The sequence below is a fragment of the Coregonus clupeaformis genome, unplaced genomic scaffold, assembly GCF_020615455.1.
Source record: "Coregonus clupeaformis isolate EN_2021a unplaced genomic scaffold, ASM2061545v1 scaf0828, whole genome shotgun sequence".
Classification (NCBI taxonomy): domain Eukaryota; kingdom Metazoa; phylum Chordata; class Actinopteri; order Salmoniformes; family Salmonidae; genus Coregonus; species Coregonus clupeaformis.
This window is the reverse complement of record NW_025534283.1, coordinates 13,310-32,154: the sequence shown is the minus strand read 5'-3', so window position 1 is coordinate 32,154 and position 18,845 is coordinate 13,310. Positions and strand designations below refer to the sequence as shown.

Below are 18,845 nucleotides of genomic sequence, written 5' to 3'. Positions count from 1 at the left end.
CCTCTCTCATCTTTTTAAGTGGGAGAACTTGCACAATCGGTGGCTGATTAAATACTTTTTTTCCCCCACTGTATATTAAAGCTCTGCAGGCTATCTCTACAGTAGATTGACATGACTTTAATACTTCAATTTAGAATGAATGACATGAGTTTAATACTTCCATTTAGATTTAATGACATGAGTTTAGTTATTCCATTTAGATTGAAAGACTTTCAATTCAAACTGAACAAAAACAAACGCAACGTGCAACAATTTCAAAGATTCTACTGAGCTACAGTTCATATAAGGAAATCAGCTAATTTAAATAAATAAATTAGGCCCTAATCTATGGATTTCACATGAATGGGAATACAGATATGCATCTGTTGGTCACAGATACCTTAAAAAAAGGTATGGGGGTGGATCAGTCAGTATCTGGTGTGACCACCATTTGCCTCATGCAGCGCGACACATCTCCTTCGCATAGAGTTGCTCAGGCTGTTGATTGTGGCCTGTGGAATGTTATCCCACTACTCTTCAATGGCTGTGAGAAGTTGCTGGATATTGGTGGGAACTGGAACACGCTGTCGTACACGTTAATCCAGAGCATCCCAAACATGCTCAATGGGTGACATGTCTGGTGAGTATGCAGGCCATGGAAGAACTGGGACATTTTCAGCTTCCAGGAACTGTGTAGAGATCCTTGCGACATGGGGCAATGCATTATCATGCTGAAACATGAGGTGATGGCGGCGGATGAATGGCATGACAATGGGCCTCAGGATCTCATCACGGTGTCTCTGTGCATTCAAATTGCCATCGATAAAATGCAGTTGTGTTCGTTGTCCGTAGCTTATACCTGTCCATACCGTAACCCCACCGCCACCATGGGGTGCTGTTCACAACGTTGACATCAGCAAATCACTCGCCCACACGACGCCATACACGTGGTCTGCGGTTTTGAGGCCAGTTGGACGTACTGCCAAATTCTCTAAAACAATGTTGGAGGTGGCTTATGGTAGCTAAATGAACATTACATTCTCTGGCAACAGCTTTGGTGGACATTCCTGCAGTCAGCATGCCAATTGCACGCTCCCTCAAAACTTGAGACATCTGTGGCATTGTGTTGTGTGACAAAACTGCACATTTTAGAGAGGCCTTTTATTGTCCCCAGTACAAGATGCACCTGTGTAATGATCATACTGTTTAATCAGCTTCTTGATATGCCACACCTGTCAGGTGGATGGATTATCTTGGCAAAGGTGAAATGCTCACTAACAGGGATGTAAACAAATTTGTGCCCAACATTTTAGAGAAATAAGCTTTTTTGAACATTTCTGGGATCTTTTATTTCAGCTCATGGAACACGGGACCAACACTTCACATGTTGTGTTTATATTTCTGTTCTATGTTGTAAAAACAATACGTTTACAATAAAAAAGTCAATTATTGAATATGACCTGTGAACATGTGAGCAATAAGAGTATTGTCTTTCAGTTGGATGTTTCTGTCTCCACAGTTTAATGAATACATACAGTTCACATATACCATCTCTTTGATGTTGTGGTTTAATGAATACATACAGGTCACATATACCATCTCTTTGATGTTGTGGTTTAATGAATACATACAGGTCACATATACCATCTCTTTGATGTTGTGGTTTAATGAATACATACAGGTCACATATACCATCTCTTTGATGTTGCGGTTTAATGAATAGATACAGTTCACATATACCATCTCTTTGATGTTGTGGTTTAATGAATAGATACAGTTCACATATACCATCTTTTTGATGTTGCGGTTTAATGAATAGATACAGTTCACATATACCATCTCTTTCATGTTGCGGTTTAATGAATAGATACAGTTCACATATACCATCTCTTTGATGTTGCGGTTTAATGAATAGATACAGTTCACATTTACCATCTCTCTAATACCTTAGACATGCTAGGAAGAGTATATATTTTAGTTGATGCATTCCACACAGTTCAAATCCAACCCCCCCTCCCCCCAATATCATATTGTCTTTACATTGAGATCGTTTTAGTATAAAGGTCATTAACTTTGGGTCGTCTTCATTTGGGGAATAATTCAGTAAAGTAACTTTTTCTTGTGCATGGTTTCCTTTTACCATTATAAAATCTCCATTTGGGTCTGTAGTAATTTCTGTAATGGGACTTTTTTAATCCATGAGAATTGATAGTGGATCTAGGTGGAGGAGAATGCCAACCCATCCCAAGCTTGCCCAAACCTTTCGCATTTTATTGCTGATAGGCGAGTTTCATGTAAAAAACAGATGTTGGCGTTATTCTTTTTCAAATAAGAAAACACCTTAATTATTTTGGCTGGCTGCACAATTCCATGTCACACATGTTAATGTATTCATATCTTAAGTATTGTCCACAACACGTGATATTGAGATGGTCTTTACATATTTGTCTCATATTGACTCCGTAAGGTATTGATAAGCTACATAAACGGCTACAATGAAACTAGTATTGATCAATCCTCAAGCTTCTTAGTGGCAGGTATTAAACCACAACATCAAAGAGATGGTATATGTGAACTATATGTATTCAGATGTTTGATCACTCATAGAGATAAAAGTGCAGAAATCATATTTGCTCCCTATCTAGGACCTGGTTAAGGCCAGAACCATGTATTTACATGTATCAATATACGGCTCTGGTTAAGGCCAGAACCATGTATTTACATGTATCAATATACGGCTCTGGTTAAGGCCAGAACCATGTATTTACATGTATCAATATACGGCTCTGGTTAAGGCCAGAACCATGTATTTACATGTATCAATATACGGCTCTGGTTAAGGCCAGAACCATGTATTTACATGTATCAATATATGGCTCTGGTTAAGGCCAGAACCGTGTATTTACATGTATCAATATATGGCTCTGGTTAAGGCCTGAGTAGTTTAATGAGTTCCTCCAGCTTCATGGCAGTCTTCAGGTCTCCCTGGACCTTGAGTCGTCCAGTGGTGTAGGCTGCGAAGGGTCGCAGGGTTCCCTTGAACATAGCCAGCAGGTCCTGGTCCGTCATACTGAGGGTGACGTCTGGTACCTGGCCCTCCGGAGGGGGTCCTGGTCCGGCTGAACCACTGCCTACACACAGAGGAGGGGAACTCACTTTTACTCTGTTACCCTGAAATGCAGCTTGGATACAAAACAAACATATCTGACAGAGAGGATGGGATAATGACTCACTAAATACAGACTAAGCCCTGAACTAGAAAGCATGCTCAATCTATTGAAAAGTTCTTTTTAGTGAGGGATGAACATGTGTCTCGGAAAACGGCCCTTAAAAGGTTAATCGAGTAAAACCACAGGGCGGAGGAAAAGAGACTGTTACAATAACTACAGAGATCAAGTACTTTAATATACATGACAAAGAAGGAGGGCCAAAGACTGTTTGCAAAAAATCATCATCAGAGAATGCTTTTGGTCCAGGACTAGCCTTGTGTCTGGGAAACCGGCCCTATAAGACTCTGTAGAACGACAGTGTGTTATTTGTCTCACCTTGGCTGAGGTCTACGTAATAGCTTGTCTGTTGTCCGTCAGGTGATTGGAGGAGGAACAGGAAGCAGGCTCCCACCTGACTGACCAGAGACTCTGAGAGGAGAAGCTCTTTCAGCAGTTCCAGCACCGGCGTGGGCCTGGTTACAGCTACAGCTCCGTCCCCGGCTTCAGTACAACTTATAGCCCGGGGAGTACTGCTCACCTCATCTGAGAAGCTGATGCTGTCCTCTGTGGACACAGAGATACAGATAAGCTGATGCTGTCCTCTGAGGACATAGAGACACAGAGAAGGCTGATGCTGTCCTCTGAGGACACAGAGACACAGAGAAGGCTGATGATGTAATCTGAGGACATAGAGACACAGAGAAGGCTGATGCTGTCCTCTGAGGACACAGAGACACAGAGAAGGCTGATGATGTAATCTGAGGACACAGAGATACAGAGAAGGCTGATGCTGTCCTCTGAGGACATAGAGACACAGAGAAGGCTGATGCTGTCCTCTGAGGACACAGAGACACAGAGAAGGCTGATGATGTAATCTGAGGACACAGAGACACAGAGAAGCTTTGTAAACAACACAGTGAGGGGTGGAGTTCATTAGGCACAAAACCAAAGATAATTGACTGAATTAATGAATTATTACTTTTATTATTACGTGTTTTACTTTTCTATTATTTCTCTATTTTCTTTCTCTCTGTATTGTTGGGAAGGAAGGAAGCATTTCACTGTTAGTCTACACCTGTTGTTTACTAAGCATGTGACGAATACAATTTGATTTGAAACTTCCGGAGGACCTATCATCCTTCCACTCCGTCCTCTCTACCTTCTCTTCCTCTGTATCCGCTGCAAAAACCACTTTCTATCACTCTAAATGTCAAGCTTCTGCCTCTAAACCTAGGAAACTATTTTCCACCTTCTCCTCACTCCTTAATCCAGCACCCCTCCCCCTCCCTCTCTGCGGACCAGTTTGAGAAGAAGGTCTCCCGAGTGGCGCAGTGGTCTAAGGCACTGCATCGCAGTGCTAGCTGTGCCACTAGAGATCCTGGTTCAAATCCAGGCTCTGTCGTAGCCGGCCGCGACCGGGAGACCCATGGGGCGGCGCACAATTGGCCCAGCGTCGTCCAGGGTAGGGGAGGGAATGGCCGGCAGGGATGTAGCTCAGTTGGTAGAGCATGGTGTTTGCAATGCCAGGGTTGTGGGTTTGATTCCCAAGGGGGGCCAGTATGTAAAAATAATGTATGCACTCACAAACTGTATGTCGCTCTGGATAAGAGCGTCTGCTAAATGACGTAAATGTAAATGTAAGGTTGACAACATCCGCTACTCATTCACTCAGCCTATTGAGTCCACTGGTCCCACTCCCACAGACCTACCCTACGCCTTGACCTCTTTCTCCCCTCTCTCTCCAGATGACATCCTGCGACTAGTGAAGTCTGGCCTCCCGACAACCTGCCCCCTCGACCTCATTCCCTCCTCCAGACCATCTCTGAAGACCTCCCATTCCTCGACTCCTCTGACATCAAAAACTATAGACTGGTATCTTTTCTTTCCAAAACACTCTCTGACCAACTCTCTCGCTATCTCTCTCAGAACGATCTTCTTGACCCTAACCCGTCAGGCTTCAAGATGGGTCACTCAACCGAGACTGCTCTTCTCTGTGTCACGGAGGCTCTCCGCACTGCCAAAGCTGACTCTCTCTCTGTTCTCATCCTCCTAGATCTATCCGCTGCCTTCGACACCGTGAACCATCAGATCCTCCTCTCCACCCTCTCAGGACTGGGCGTCTCAGGCTCTGCACACTGTTGGATTGCATTCTACCTGGCAGGCCGCTCCTACCAGGTGACGTGGAGAGGATCTGTGTTTGCACCACGTACTCTCACTACTGGTGTCCCCCAGGGCTCGGTTCTAGGCCCTCTCCTCTTCTCTCTAGACACCAAGTCACTCGGCTCTGTCATATCATCACATGGTCTCTCCTATCATTGCTATGAGGATGACACTCAACTTCTTTCCTCCTTCCCCCCTTCTGACACCCAGGTGGTGAGATGCATCTCTGCGTGCCTGGCAGATATCTCAGCTTGGATCACGGTTGACAACTCCATTGTGTCCTCCTCCCAGAGTGCAAAGAACCTTGGCGTGACCCTATGGACAACACCCAGACAGTCTCTGCAAACATCAAAGCAGTGACTTGCTCCTGCAGGTTCATACTCTACAACATCCGTAGAGTACGACCCTACCTCACACAGGAAGCGGCGCAGGTCCTAATCCAGGCACTTGTCATCTCCCGTCTGGATTACTGCAACTCACTGTTGACTGGGCTCCCTGCTTGTGCCATCAAACCCCTGCAATTTATCCAGAACGCTGCAGCCCGCTCCTCCGCCCACTCCACTGGCTTCCAGTCGAAGCTCACATCCACTTCAAGACCATGGTGCTTACCTACGGAGCAGCAAGAGGAACTGCCCTTCGCTACCTTCAGGCTATGCTCAAACCCTACACCCCAACATGAGTCCCTACCTTCAGGCTATGGTCCAACCCTACACCCCAACATGAGTCCCTACCTTCAGGCTATGCTCCAACCCTACACCCCAACATGAGTCCCTACCTTCAGGCTATGGTCAAACCCTACACCCCAACCTGAGCACTCTGTTCTGCCACCTCTGGTCTCTTGACCCTCCCACCCCTACAGAAGGGCAGCTCCCACTCAGCCCAGTCCAAGCTCTTCTCTGTCCTGGCACCCCAATGGAGGAACCATCTTCTGCTAAATGACTCACTAACTGTACTATGTACTAACTACTGTAAGTCACTCTGGATAAGAGCTTCTGCTAAATGAAACCGGGAGGACTACCTGAACTACAACGCTGCTACGAAGTGATGAAGTGCATTTAACCAGGGGAGCTTCATTGTGACTGTACCTGTCCTAACCAGGGGAGCTCCATTGTGACTGTACCTGTCCTAACCAGGGGAGCTCCATTGTGACTGTACCTGTCCTAACCAGGGGAGCTCCATTGTGACTGTACCTGTCCTAACCAGGGGAGCTTCATTGTTACTATGTGACAGTACCTGTCCTATCCAGGGGAGCTTCATTGTTACTATGTGACTGTACCTGTCCTATCCAGGGGAGCTTCATTGTGACTGTACCTGTCCTATCCAGGGGAGCTTCATTGTTACTATGTGACTGTACCTGTCCTATCCAGGGGAGCTTCATTGTTACTATGTGACTGTACCTGTCCTAACCAGGGGAGCTTCATTGTTACTATGTGACAGTACCTGTCCTATCCAGGGGAGCTTCATTGTTACTATGTGACAGTACCTGTCCTAACCAGGGGAGCTTCATTGTTACTGCCAGCCATGTTGCCCAGGAAGTGCATAGCCAGCTGTTGTATGGGTCCGGCCAGGCCCTCGAGACCAGGGATAGAGGGGGGTAGGATGACAGAGCCAAGCCCAGATGGAGAGTCCTGTGGGGGCTTCAGGACAGCACCTACAGTCAGCTCCACTCTGTCTACCTCCAGACCCCACGGCTTGGTCATCTCATTGATGTCCATCTGGGAAAGAGAAAAGGGTTCTGTTAAGACACCATGGTGATTTCTCTCTTCACATCCTCTCTCCTTCTCCAAACACATTGTAGGAGAGAGGCTAAACGGAGGAACTCCGATGTGTTTGGAGAAGGAGGCGAGGAGAGAGGAACTGAGGGAAGATGGAGAGAGAGAACATCCACTTCAACGGTGCAAGAGATGTTATGGGCACCTACTTACCAAGATACAGTGACCCTAACGTATTAGATTAGATGACAACTGTGACCCTAACAGATTAGATTAGATGATAACTGTGACCCTAACATATTAGAATAGATGATAACTGTGACCATAACAGATTAGATTAGATGATAACTGTGACCATAACAGATTAGATTAGATGATAACTGTGACCCTAACGTATTAGATTAGATGATAACTGTGACCTAACAGATTAGATTAGATGATAACTGTGACCCTAACAGATTAGAATAGATGATAACTGTGACCTAACAGATTAGATTAGATGATAACTGTGACCCTAACAGATTAGATTAGATGATAACTGTGACCCTAACAGATTAGAATAGATGATAACTGTGACCATAACAGATTAGATTAGATGATAACTGTGACCATAACAGATTAGATTAGATGATAACTGTGACCCTAACGTATTAGATTAGATGATAACTGTGACCCTAACAGATTAGAATAGATGATAACTGTGACCTAACAGATTAGATTAGATGATAACTGTGACCCTAACAGATTAGATTAGATGATAACTGTGACCCTAACAGATTAGATGATAACTGTGACCCTAACAGATTAGATTAGATAATAACTGTGACCTTAGAGATGCATATTGGGGCTGGGCGGTATACTGTGTTTTACTATATACCAATTTGGGTTTTCACTTTACCTTCTATAACGGTATTTCAATGTTTGGTTTGTTAAAACTGATACTCTACTCCGCCGTGTGTAACGTCCATTTTTATAGTTTCCTCCGCTACTTGATGAGTCTCTCTCAGTTCAATTCAAAGGGCTTTATTGCCATGGGAAACGTATGTTAACATTGCCAAAGCAGGTGAAATAGACAAGTGAGAAAACACAGAAACACCAAAAACTATTAGAATATAACAGTGAATATTGCACACAAAATGGTAAACGAAAAAGATAGACATTTGAAGTGTTATATTATCAGTGTTATATTATCAGCTATATTATACCACATTGTGTTTTAACAATGCAAAAAGTTGTAGTATGAATAGTGAGGGAGGATAAATAAACAGATAAATATGGGTGGTATTTACAATGTTGTTTGTGCTCCACTGGTTGCCCTTTTCTCATGGCAACAGGTCACAAAGCTTGCTGCTGTGACTGCACACTGTTGTATTTACATTTACATTACATTTTAGTCATTTAGCAGACGCTCTTATCCAGAGCGACTTACAGGAGCAATTAGGGTTAAGTGCCTTGCTCAAGGGCACATTAACGTCATTTAGCAGACGCTCTTAGCAGAGCGACTCACTTGATTAGCCAGAGCGATAACGAGGGGGGTTAGAAGGATTACTTTATCCTATCCCAGGTATTCCTTAAAGAGGTGGGGTTTCAAATGTCTCCGGAAGGTGGTGAGTGACTCCGCTGTCCTGGCGTCGTGAGGGAGCTTGTTCCACCATTGGGGTGCCAGAGCAGCGAACAGTTTTGACTGTATTTCAGCAGCGAACAGTATTTCACCTCACAGAGAGGTCACACCTCACAGATATGGGAGTTTATCAATGTTTGATTTGTTTTCAAATTCTTTGTGGGTGTGACCTCTCTCGGTCTATCCATGCCACTTTCCACACAGACCTAGCCCCGCCCCGTCACTCAAGGAGCGCAGTTGTTGCTCGACCACGAGACCCCTTGCGTTCAGTCCGCACGGCAGCACATGGATGGCAACGATGCTGTTTCCACTCTGCTTTTTTATATAAATCCACAAGCGTTCTATAATTACACTATTAGTTTTGTTTCTTACTGTCTGCAAACAGCTAGTTTGTCTTTTCTTAGCAAGTTGTGGCTAAATCGCGTTAGCCGCTAATGCTAATCGCTAGTTAGCTGGCTAGCTAGTTATCTAATAAATGTACTGAGTCAGAGCAAACGTAGCTAATTCAGTTGTAGGCCTTGATCAGCATGTTGTTTGTGCAACAGTATCTTCTAAATCAAAGAGGTATAGGCGAAGCATGAACGTTAGCTACATCAAAGATGATGGATATATTGACAAGATACATGTGTCTCCGCCTTAACAATGGGAGACATTGGCCACAAAGCGGCACGGAGGGCTGTCTAGCTCCCCCTATCCTTTCTTTGGATTGGTGGATACATCTCATTATAGTAATCCTTTATTTATTTATTTTTTGATGAGGGTTGTTGAGGTCAACCGCCTGTATTCAGTGGAGAGAGATGCTACTAGCCTAATGCCATGAATATGCATAGCCATCTCCAGACAACTCCGATATAAAGTGTTTTTTTCTCAAAGTTGGCGGGATGTCGTGTCCTACTTCTATCAGTAACAACTTAGGCATTACTAACCTTCTATTCGATAAAATAAACCTCACGTAGAAAATAAGCTATTCATTTTTTTGTTGACCAAATTTGTAACTCATTGACCTTCATACAAAAACTCCTTTCTTGGTGGACAAAACAACGCAAAAACGCCACCTGCCGGAGGGAGGCCTCTCTCCTCCTCTTCCTCTCTCCTCCTCTTCCTCTTCCTCTCTGACTACATGAAGTAACTAAGAGAGAACTCTTAAATGTAGCCAAAGATTATAGGGTCCCCTAGAAAACGCTGACCAACACTTTGGTTCCTACCCGGTCACAATAACTTTCATTTGTTGTCAAACAACACTGTATTCAAAGTGCCCACTAATATATTCCAACTATAGAATTAATAACCATTCTATTTTCATGATGCCAACAGTTCACCCAAGTTTTGATCTAAATCGCATTTGCAATATTAGGTTAAAAATAAAACAGATTAGTTGCCCATATCGTGAAGCCTACGTAGCAGTGTGGAAATGATCTCAAAATGAGGTGCAGGAAATACAGAAATGGATGAAAATGCTGAAATCTTTTTGGGGTTGAAGTTGAATTGAACAGTATAAAACGGGGATGGGTAACTGGTTTATTAATCTATCATATCTATAGCTATCCATCTATCCCACGAGCCACTGCAGCCCCGCATGATGACTTCCGTTTTTTCTGTGGCCCCCATCAAAGTTGCCCATCGCTGCTATTAAACAATCAGAATGTAAAAAGACCCATTGAAATCACTTAGAATGTTGTGTTGCCAACCTGGGGTCATGCATTTGAATACAGAGTTGACACAACCTCCCGAGTGGCGCAGTGGTCTAAGGCACTGCATCGCAGCGCTAGCTGTGCCACTAGAGATCCTGGTTCGAATCCAGGCTCTGTCGTAGCCGGCCGCGACCGGGCGACCCATGGGGCGGCACACAATTGGCCCAGGGTCGTCCAGGGTAGGGGAGGGAATGGCCGGCAGGGATGTAGCTCAGTTGGTAGAGCATGGCGTTTGCAACGCCAGGGTTGTGGGTTCGATTCCCACGGGGGGTCAGGTATGAAAAAAAAAAGAATGTATGCACTAACTGTAAGTCACTCTGGATAAGAGTGTCTGCTAAATGACTAAAATGTAATGTAAAATGTATGCACTACTCGTAAAGCAAAATAAAAAATGTGTAATATTCCAAAAACATAAAATACTGTCATATTTGAAAAATATTGTGAAATTATATTTTCACAATGTCGCCCAGCCCTAATACATATTAAGTGATCTATTTAACGCAACGTGTAAAGTGTTGGTCCCGTGTTTCATGAGCTGAAATAAAATATGTTCCATACGCACAAAAAACATATTTCTCTAAAATGTTGGCCCCAAATGTGTTTACACCCCTGTTAGTGAGCATTTCTCCTTTGCCAAGATAATCCATCCACCTGACAGGTGTGGCATATCAAGAAGCTGATTAAACAGCATGATCATTACACAGGTGCACCTTGTGCTGGGGACAATAAAAGGCCACTCTAAAATGTGCAGTTTTGTCACACAACACAATGCCACAGATGTCTCAAGTTTTGAGGGAGCGTACAATTGGCATGCTGACTGCAGGAATGTCTACCAGAGCTGTTGCCAGATAATGTAATGTTAATTTCTCTACCATAAGCCACCTCCAACGTCGTTTTAGAGGATTTGGCAGTACGTCCAACTGGCCTCACAACCGCAGGCCACGTGTATGACGTCGTGTGGGCGAGCGGTTTGCTGAGGTCAACGTTGTGAACAGAGTGCCCCATGGTGGCGGTGGGATTATGGTATGGGCAGGCATAAGCTACGGACAACGAACACAATTGCATTTTATCGATGGCAATTTGAATGCACAGAGACACCGTGATGAGATCCTGAGGCCCATTGTCGTGCCATTCCTCCGCAGCCATCACTTCATATTTCAACATGATAATGCATTGCCCCATGTCACAAGGATCTGTACACAATTCCTGGAAGCTGAAAATGTCCCAGTTCTTTCATGGCCTGCATACTCACCAGAGATGTCACCCATTGAGCATGTTTGGGATGCTCTGGATCGACGTGTACAACAGCGTGTTCCAGTTCCCACCAATATCCAGCAACTTCGCACAGCCATTGAAGAGGAGTGGGATAACATTCCACAAGCCACAATCAACAGCCTGAGCAACTCTATGCGAAGGAGATGTGTTGCGCTGCATGAGGCAAATGGTGGTGACACCAAATACTGATTGGTTTTCTTATCCATCCCCCTACCTTTTTTAAATGTATCTGTGACCAACAGATGCATATCTGTATTCCCAGTCATGTGAAATCCATAGATTAGGGCCTAATTAATTAATTAATATATATGAACTGTAGCTCAGTAGAATCTTTGAAATTGTTGCACGTTGTGTTTGTTTTTGTTCAGTATATTTGTGTACTGCTGCCTCACCCCAAGGTGTTCTCCCAGTTTGATTCTCTCAGTCTGAATCTCCCTGACGCTCTTCCTGCCCAGGCTGGTTGTCATGGCATTGTGGGCAGTGAGGCGCGTGGAGGCATTAAGATCCTGAACCGACACCACTGACATCACCGGGCTCCAGATGCGGAACTGGATATCTGCTCCTACAGACACCATACCTCCATCCTTGGTAGTAACCTGTTATACCACAGCAGAGATGGTTATAACTGTTATAGAGAGGGTTATAGAGAGGGTTATAACTGTTATTGAGAGGGTTATAGAGAGGGTTATAACTGTTATAGAGAGGGTTATAGAGAGGGTTATAGAGAGGGTTATAGCTGTTATAGAGAGGGTTATAGAGAGGGTTATAACTGTGTTATAGAGAGGGTTATAGAGAGGGTTATAGAGAGGGTTATAACTGTGTTATAGAGAGGGTTATAGAGAGGGTTATAGAGAGGGTTATAACTGTGTTATAGAGAGGGTTATATAGAGGGTTATAGAGAGGGTTATAGAGAGGGTTATAGAGAGGGTTATAACTGTGTTATAGAGAGGGTTATAACTGTGTTATAGAGAGGGTTATAGAGAGGGTTATAACTGTGTTATAGAGAGGGTTATAGAGAGGGTTTTAACTGTTATAGAGAGGGTTATAACTGTGTTATAGAGAGGGTTATAACTGTTATAGAGAGGGTTATAACTGTGTTATAGATGTGTTATAGAGAGGGTTATAACTGTGTTATAGAGAGCGTTATAACTGTGTTATAGATGTGTTATAGAGAGGGTTATAACTGTTTTATAGAGAGGGTTATAACTGTTATAGAGAGGGTTATAACTGTGTTATAGATGTGTTATAGAGAGGGTTATAACTGTGTTATAGAGAGGGTTATAACTGTTATAGAGAGGGTTATAACTGTGTTATAGAGAGCATTATAACTGTGTTATAGAGAGGGTTATAACTGTGTTATAGAGAGGGTTATAACTGTTATAGAGAGGGTTATAACTGTGTTATAGATGTGTTATAGAGAGGGTTATAACTGTTATAGAGAGGGTTATAACTGTGTTATAGATGTGTTATAGAGAGGGTTATAAAGAGGGCTGACCCTACAGACCCTACACCGCCGTCCCTGGCAGTGATCTGTGGCAGTATTAGTGTGGAGTAGTGGTTACTTAGGGCACTAGAATTTACACTTTAGTCGTTTAGCAGACGCTCTTATCCACAGCGACTTACAGTCAGAATTGCAAACAGCAGTTTGATTTGTACCCTGCACAGCACATCATTAATCTTTGAGCTAAGTTATTCAAGTGTGTGTGTGTGTGTGTGTGTGTGTGTGTGTGTGTGTGTGTGTGTGTGTGTGTGTACCTGGCATGGTGGGATGTTGAAGGCCCGGGTACGTAGGTCAACTCTCTGCCACTGGTCAATAAGAGGCAGAACCAACACCACTCCTGGACCTTTAGGAGGACGCACTCTGCCCAGACGAAACACTACGATACGCTGGTAGTTAGGGACAACCTGTAGGGAAGATATTACTGTTAATAACGCAACAGAGAGAGAGAGATAGTGTGTGTGTTACCTTCAGTACGAACCAGCCTGATATGGGGAAGGTAATGGAGGTGTGTGTTACCTTCAGTACGAACCAGCCTGATATGGGGAAGGTAATGAAGGTGTGTGTGTTACCTTCAGTACGAACCAGCCTGATATGGGGAAGGTAATGAAGGTGTGTGTGTTACCTTCAGTACGAACCAGCCTGATATGGGGAAGGTAATGATAGTGTGTGTGTTACCTTCAGTACGAACCAGCCTGATATGGGGAAGGTAATGAAGGTGTGTGTGATACCTTCAGTACGAACCAGCCTGATATGGGGAAGGTAATGAAGGTGTGTGTTACCTTCAGTACGAACCAGCCTGATATGGGGAAGGTAATGAAGGTGTGTGTGTTACCTTCAGTACGAACCAGCCTGATATGGGAAAGGTAATGATAGTGTGTGTGTTACCTTCAGTACGAACCAGCCTGATATGGGGAAGGTAATGAAGGTGTGTGTGATACCTTCAGTACGAACCAGCCTGGTATGGGGAAGGTAATGGAGGTGTGTGTGATACCTTCAGTACGAACCAGCCTGATATGGGGAAGGTAATGATAGTGTGTGTGTTACCTTCAGTACGAACCAGCCTGGTATGGGGAAGGTAATGAAGGTGTGTGTGATACCTTCAGTACGAACCAGCCTGGTATGGGGAAGGTAATGGAGGTGTGTGTGATACCTTCAGTACGAACCAGCCTGGTATGGGGAAGGTAATGGAGGTGTGTGTATACCTTCAGTACGAACCAGCCTGATATGGGGAAGGTAATGGAGGTGTGTGATACCTTCAGTACGAACCAGCCTGATATGGGGAAGGTAATGAAGGTGTGTGTGATACCTTCAGTACGAACCAGCCTGATATGGGGAAGGTAATGAAGGTGTGTGTGATACCTTCAGTACGAACCAGCCTGATATGGGGAAGGTAATGGAGGTGTGTGATATCTTCAGTACGAACCAGCCTGATATGGGGAAGGTAATGAAGGTGTGTGTGATACCTTCAGTACGAACCAGCCTAATATGGGGAAGGTAATGAAGGTGTGTGTGATACCTTCAGTACGAACCAGCCTGATATGGGGAAGGTAATGAAGGTGTGTGTGATACCTTCAGTACGAACCAGCCTGATATGGGGAAGGTAATGATAGTGTGTGTGTTACCTTCAGTACGAACCAGCCTGGTATGGGGAAGGTAATGAAGGTGTGTGTGATACCTTCAGTACGAACCAGCCTGGTATGGGGAAGGTAATGGAGGTGTGTGTGATACCTTCAGTACGAACCAGCCTGGTATGGGGAAGGTAATGGAGGTGTGTGTGATACCTTCAGTACGAACCAGCCTGATATGGGGAAGGTAATGGAGGTGTGTGATACCTTCAGTACGAACCAGCCTGATATGGGGAAGGTAATGAAGGTGTGTGTGATACCTTCAGTACGAACCAGCCTGATATGGGGAAGGTAATGAAGGTGTGTGTGATACCTTCAGTACGAACCAGCCTGATATGGGGAAGGTAATGGAGGTGTGTGATACCTTCAGTACGAACCAGCCTGATATTTACATTTACATTTTAGTCATTTAGCAGACGCTCTTATCCAGAGCGACTTACAGTTAGTGAATACATATTTTTTTTTATACTGGCCCCCCGTGGGAATCGAACCCACAACCCTGGCGTTGCAAACACCATGCTCTATCAACTGAGCTACATCCCTGCCGGCCATTCCCTCCCCTACCCTGGACGACGCTGGGCCAATTGTGCGCCGCCCATGAGTCTCCCGGTCGCGGCCGGCTGCGACAGAGCCTGGATTCGAACCAGGATCTCTAGTGGCACAGTTAGCACTGCGATGCAGTGCCTTAGACCACTGCGCCACTCAGGAGACAGCAGTGATATGGGGAAGGTAATGAAGGTGTGTGTGATACCTTCAGTACGAACCAGCCTGATATGGGGAAGGTAATGGAGGTGTGTGTTACCTTCAGTACGAACCAGCCTGATATGGGGAAGGTAATGAAGGTGTGTGTGATACCTTCAGTACGAACCAGCCTGATATGGGGAAGGTAATGAAGGTGTGTGATACCTTCAGTACGAACCAGCCTGATATGGGGAAGGTAATGAAGGTGTGTGTTACCTTCAGTACGAACCAGCCTGATATGGGGAAGGTAATGAAGGTGTGTGTTACCTTCAGTACGAACCAGCCTGATATGGGGAAGGTAATGGAGGTGTGTGTGTTACCTTCAGTACGAACCAGCCTGATATGGGGAAGGTAATGAAGGTGTGTGTGTTACCTTCAGTACGAACCAGCCTGATATGGGGAAGGTAATGGAGGTGTGTGTTACCTTCAGTACGAACCAGCCTGATATGGGGAAGGTAATGGAGGTGTGTGTTACCTTCAGTACGAACCAGCTTGATATGGGGAAGGTAATGAAGGTGTGTGTGTTACCTTCAGTACGAACCAGCTTGATATGGGGAAGGTAATGAAGGTGTGTGTTACCTTCAGTACGAACCAGCCTGATATGGGGAAGATAATGAAGGTGTGTGTGTTACCTTCAGTACGAACCAGCCTGATATGGGGAAGGTAATGAAGGTGTGTGTTACCTTCAGTACGAACCAGCCTGATATGGGGAAGGTCATGAAGGTGTGTGTTACCTTCAGTACGAACCAGCCTGATATGGGGAAGGTAATGAAGGTGTGTGTTACCTTCAGTACGAACCAGCCTGATATGGGGAAGATAATGAAGGTGTGTGTGTTACCTTCAGTACGAACCAGCCCGATATGGGGAAGGTAATGAAGGTGTGTGTTACCTTCAGTACGAACCAGCCCGATATGGGGAAGGTAATGAAGGTGTGTGTTACCTTCAGTACGAACCAGCCTGATCTGGGGAAGGTAATGGAGGTGTGTGTTACCTTCAGTACGAACCAGCCTGATATGGGGAAGGTAATGAAGGTGTGTGTGTACCTTCAGTACGAACCAGCCTGATATGGGGAAGGTTAGGAAGGTGCAGATATACACCATGAAGCAGACTATCACATTGCAGATCCAGGACAGCCATCCCTGAGTGGAGTCTGGAGAATAGAGAAGAGACGTGAATATGGAGCTATTACTCTGCTTGATTTGATTACAGTCCATCAGTCTACCTAATGATACTTATAGATACCTGTTGCGAACGGATGGAGCGGGAAGCGAACCCGGGTCTTCGGCGTGAACGCATTGCACCAATATCGCTACACTGCCGTGCTTCAACTTTCTTTCAAGCCCTTTCACATGTCCGCCCATGCGTTCCGATGGCCTCCAGCCATCCCACTTCCGACACCAATGTAGCAAACGGAGGGAGCTGGAAGCGAACCTTGGTCTCGGGTGTGAAAGGCAAACGCCCTATGCATCACGTGGGAATTGTAACGCGGCTCATATAGCGAGGATCACTACAATACTGTCCTTGCATACCTAGCTAGTATATGACAGCTGTTGTTGCAAGAAGAAATGGCTGAAAAACTGAGCAACAGTCTGTTACGTAGCTACGTTGTATGTATGGAGCTAGCGAGTCGCGTATGCGCCGATGTGTTCAGACTACTAGCTAGTAGCTATCTAATTTAGCCAATACTTACCACTGTAGTCGTTGTCTCCAACGTTGGGGATGTAGTCAAACGAATGTCCTTGTCCTTTATGGTGGTAGAATGGAGATTGGACAAAGCTTTCTGTCGCCACGAACAACCCAGGTTTGGCATTGATCGAATCTCGTTGCGGAAGAGACCGATATCCATATCCAGACGTTTTACTACACATTGTCATGTAAACTTCAACGCTCAATAACGACCTCACTAAATAAGTTAAATATTTGTGTATTTCTGGACAAAATCATGGCATTGAATATATGTTTTAACGGTCAAATGATCAAAAAATAATTTCGTTTGTTCGCAGCCAGTTGTGTTACTTCCGTGTTTACCTGTCGCTCGGCTGCAGGGCAAAGTGTAGCTTAAGGAAAGAGCTGGGAGTACACTGCCATCTAGCGGACGGCTAGTCTGGGTGCCGGTCTGACGTTCCACTCCTTGTACTCTGTGCTCTGGCAACCAAAAATGGCGCTGCACTTACATAACTTAATTTCAGTAACTTATTTTTCAGGACAAAATCAATAAAGCCTTCACTGATACCCCCGGCCCGCCCCCTCCTTTAATTTCTCCTGTACTTATTTTTCTCTTTAACTCTGTTGTTAAAGGACCCGCAAGAAAGCCTTTCACTGTTGATTACGAAGCATGTGACAAATAACATTTGATTTGGATTGGATTTTACTCCCCCTCTGCTCATCCATTCCTCTCTACCCCTTCCCTACATTGTCCACCACGATGAAATCGGGGAGGGGACTGTGGACCTGTCTCCGTCTGTTAGTATGTTATACACCCAGATATCCTCCTGGGCGTCCAGCTCTTCTCCAGCGGTCAGTGTGACGTCATCCAGATATCCTCCTGGGCGTCCAGCTCTTCTCCAGCGGTCAGTGTGACGTCATCCAGATATCCTCCAAAGAATTCTAAATAAATCACAGACAGTGTCACCAGCAAAGCATCCCCACACCATAACACCTCCTCCTTCATGCTTTACGGTGGGAAATACACATGCGGAGATCATCCGTTCACCCACACCGCGTCTCACGGCAGTTGGAACCAAAAATCTCATATTTGGACTCCAGACCAAAGGACAGATTTCCACCGGTCTAATGTCCATTGCTCGTGTTTCTTGGCCAAAGCATGTTTCTTCTTATTATTGGTGTCCTTTGGTAGTGGTTTCTTTGCAGCAATTCGACCATGAAGGCCTGATTCACGCAGTCTCCTCTGAACAGTTTATGTTGAGATGTGTCTGTTACTTGAACTCTGTGAAGCATTTATTTGGGCTGCAATTTCTGAGGCTGGTAACTCTAATGAACTTATCCTCTGCAGCAGAGGTAACTCTGGGTCTTCCATTCCTGTGGTGGTCCTCATGAGAGCCAGTTTCATCATAGCGCTTGATGGTTTTTGCGACAGCACTTGAAGAAACTTTCAAAGTTCTTGAAATGTTCCGTATTGACTGACCTTCATGTCATAAAGTAATGATGGACTGTTGTTTCTCTTTGCTTATTTGAGCTGTTCTTGCCTTAATATGGACTTGGTATTTTACCAAATAGGGCTATCTTCTGTATCCTGGTTGTATTAGCTTAATAACCAAGAGAGACGACAGTAACCTGGTTGTATTAGCTTAATAACCAAGAGAGACAACAG

At 44.7% G+C, this 18,845-nt stretch overlaps 1 protein-coding gene across 2 annotated transcripts; it reads right to left on the bottom strand.

The window, feature by feature from the left end:
- Positions 1 to 1,481: 1,481 nt before the first annotated feature.
- Positions 1,482 to 17,547, bottom strand: stoml1 (stomatin (EPB72)-like 1). Of its 2 annotated transcripts, XM_045216855.1 has the most exons (7): positions 17,205 to 17,547; positions 16,558 to 16,664; positions 13,403 to 13,552; positions 12,040 to 12,243; positions 6,832 to 7,063; positions 3,525 to 3,752; positions 1,482 to 3,110 (listed from the first exon to the last, which is right to left on the bottom strand). In XM_045216855.1, the coding sequence occupies exons 1-7, from the start codon at positions 17,386 to 17,388 to the stop codon at positions 2,908 to 2,910; spliced, it is 1,308 nt and encodes a 435-aa protein (XP_045072790.1). In that variant the 5' UTR covers positions 17,389 to 17,547; the 3' UTR covers positions 1,482 to 2,907. The 2 variants fall into 2 exon arrangements, with proteins under 2 accessions (XP_045072790.1, XP_045072791.1); XM_045216856.1 differs by lacking the exon at positions 16,558 to 16,664.
- Positions 17,548 to 18,845: the final 1,298 nt, after the last annotated feature.

What these genes read in the sequence shown, in the direction of transcription:
- stoml1 (XM_045216855.1), bottom strand. Translation starts at nt 17,388, where the DNA reads ATGACAATGTGTAGTAAAACGTCTGGATATGGATATCGGTCTCTTCCG. An exon ending in TGGAGACAACGACTACAGTG is followed by an intron (nt 16,665 to 17,204) that starts GTAAGTATTGGC and finishes TCTATTCTCCAG; the next exon opens with ACTCCACTCAGGGATGGCTG. An exon ending in AGCTCCCCTGGTTAGGACAG is followed by an intron (nt 3,753 to 6,831) that starts GTACTGTCACAT and finishes CTGTGTCCACAG; the next exon opens with AGGACAGCATCAGCTTCTCA.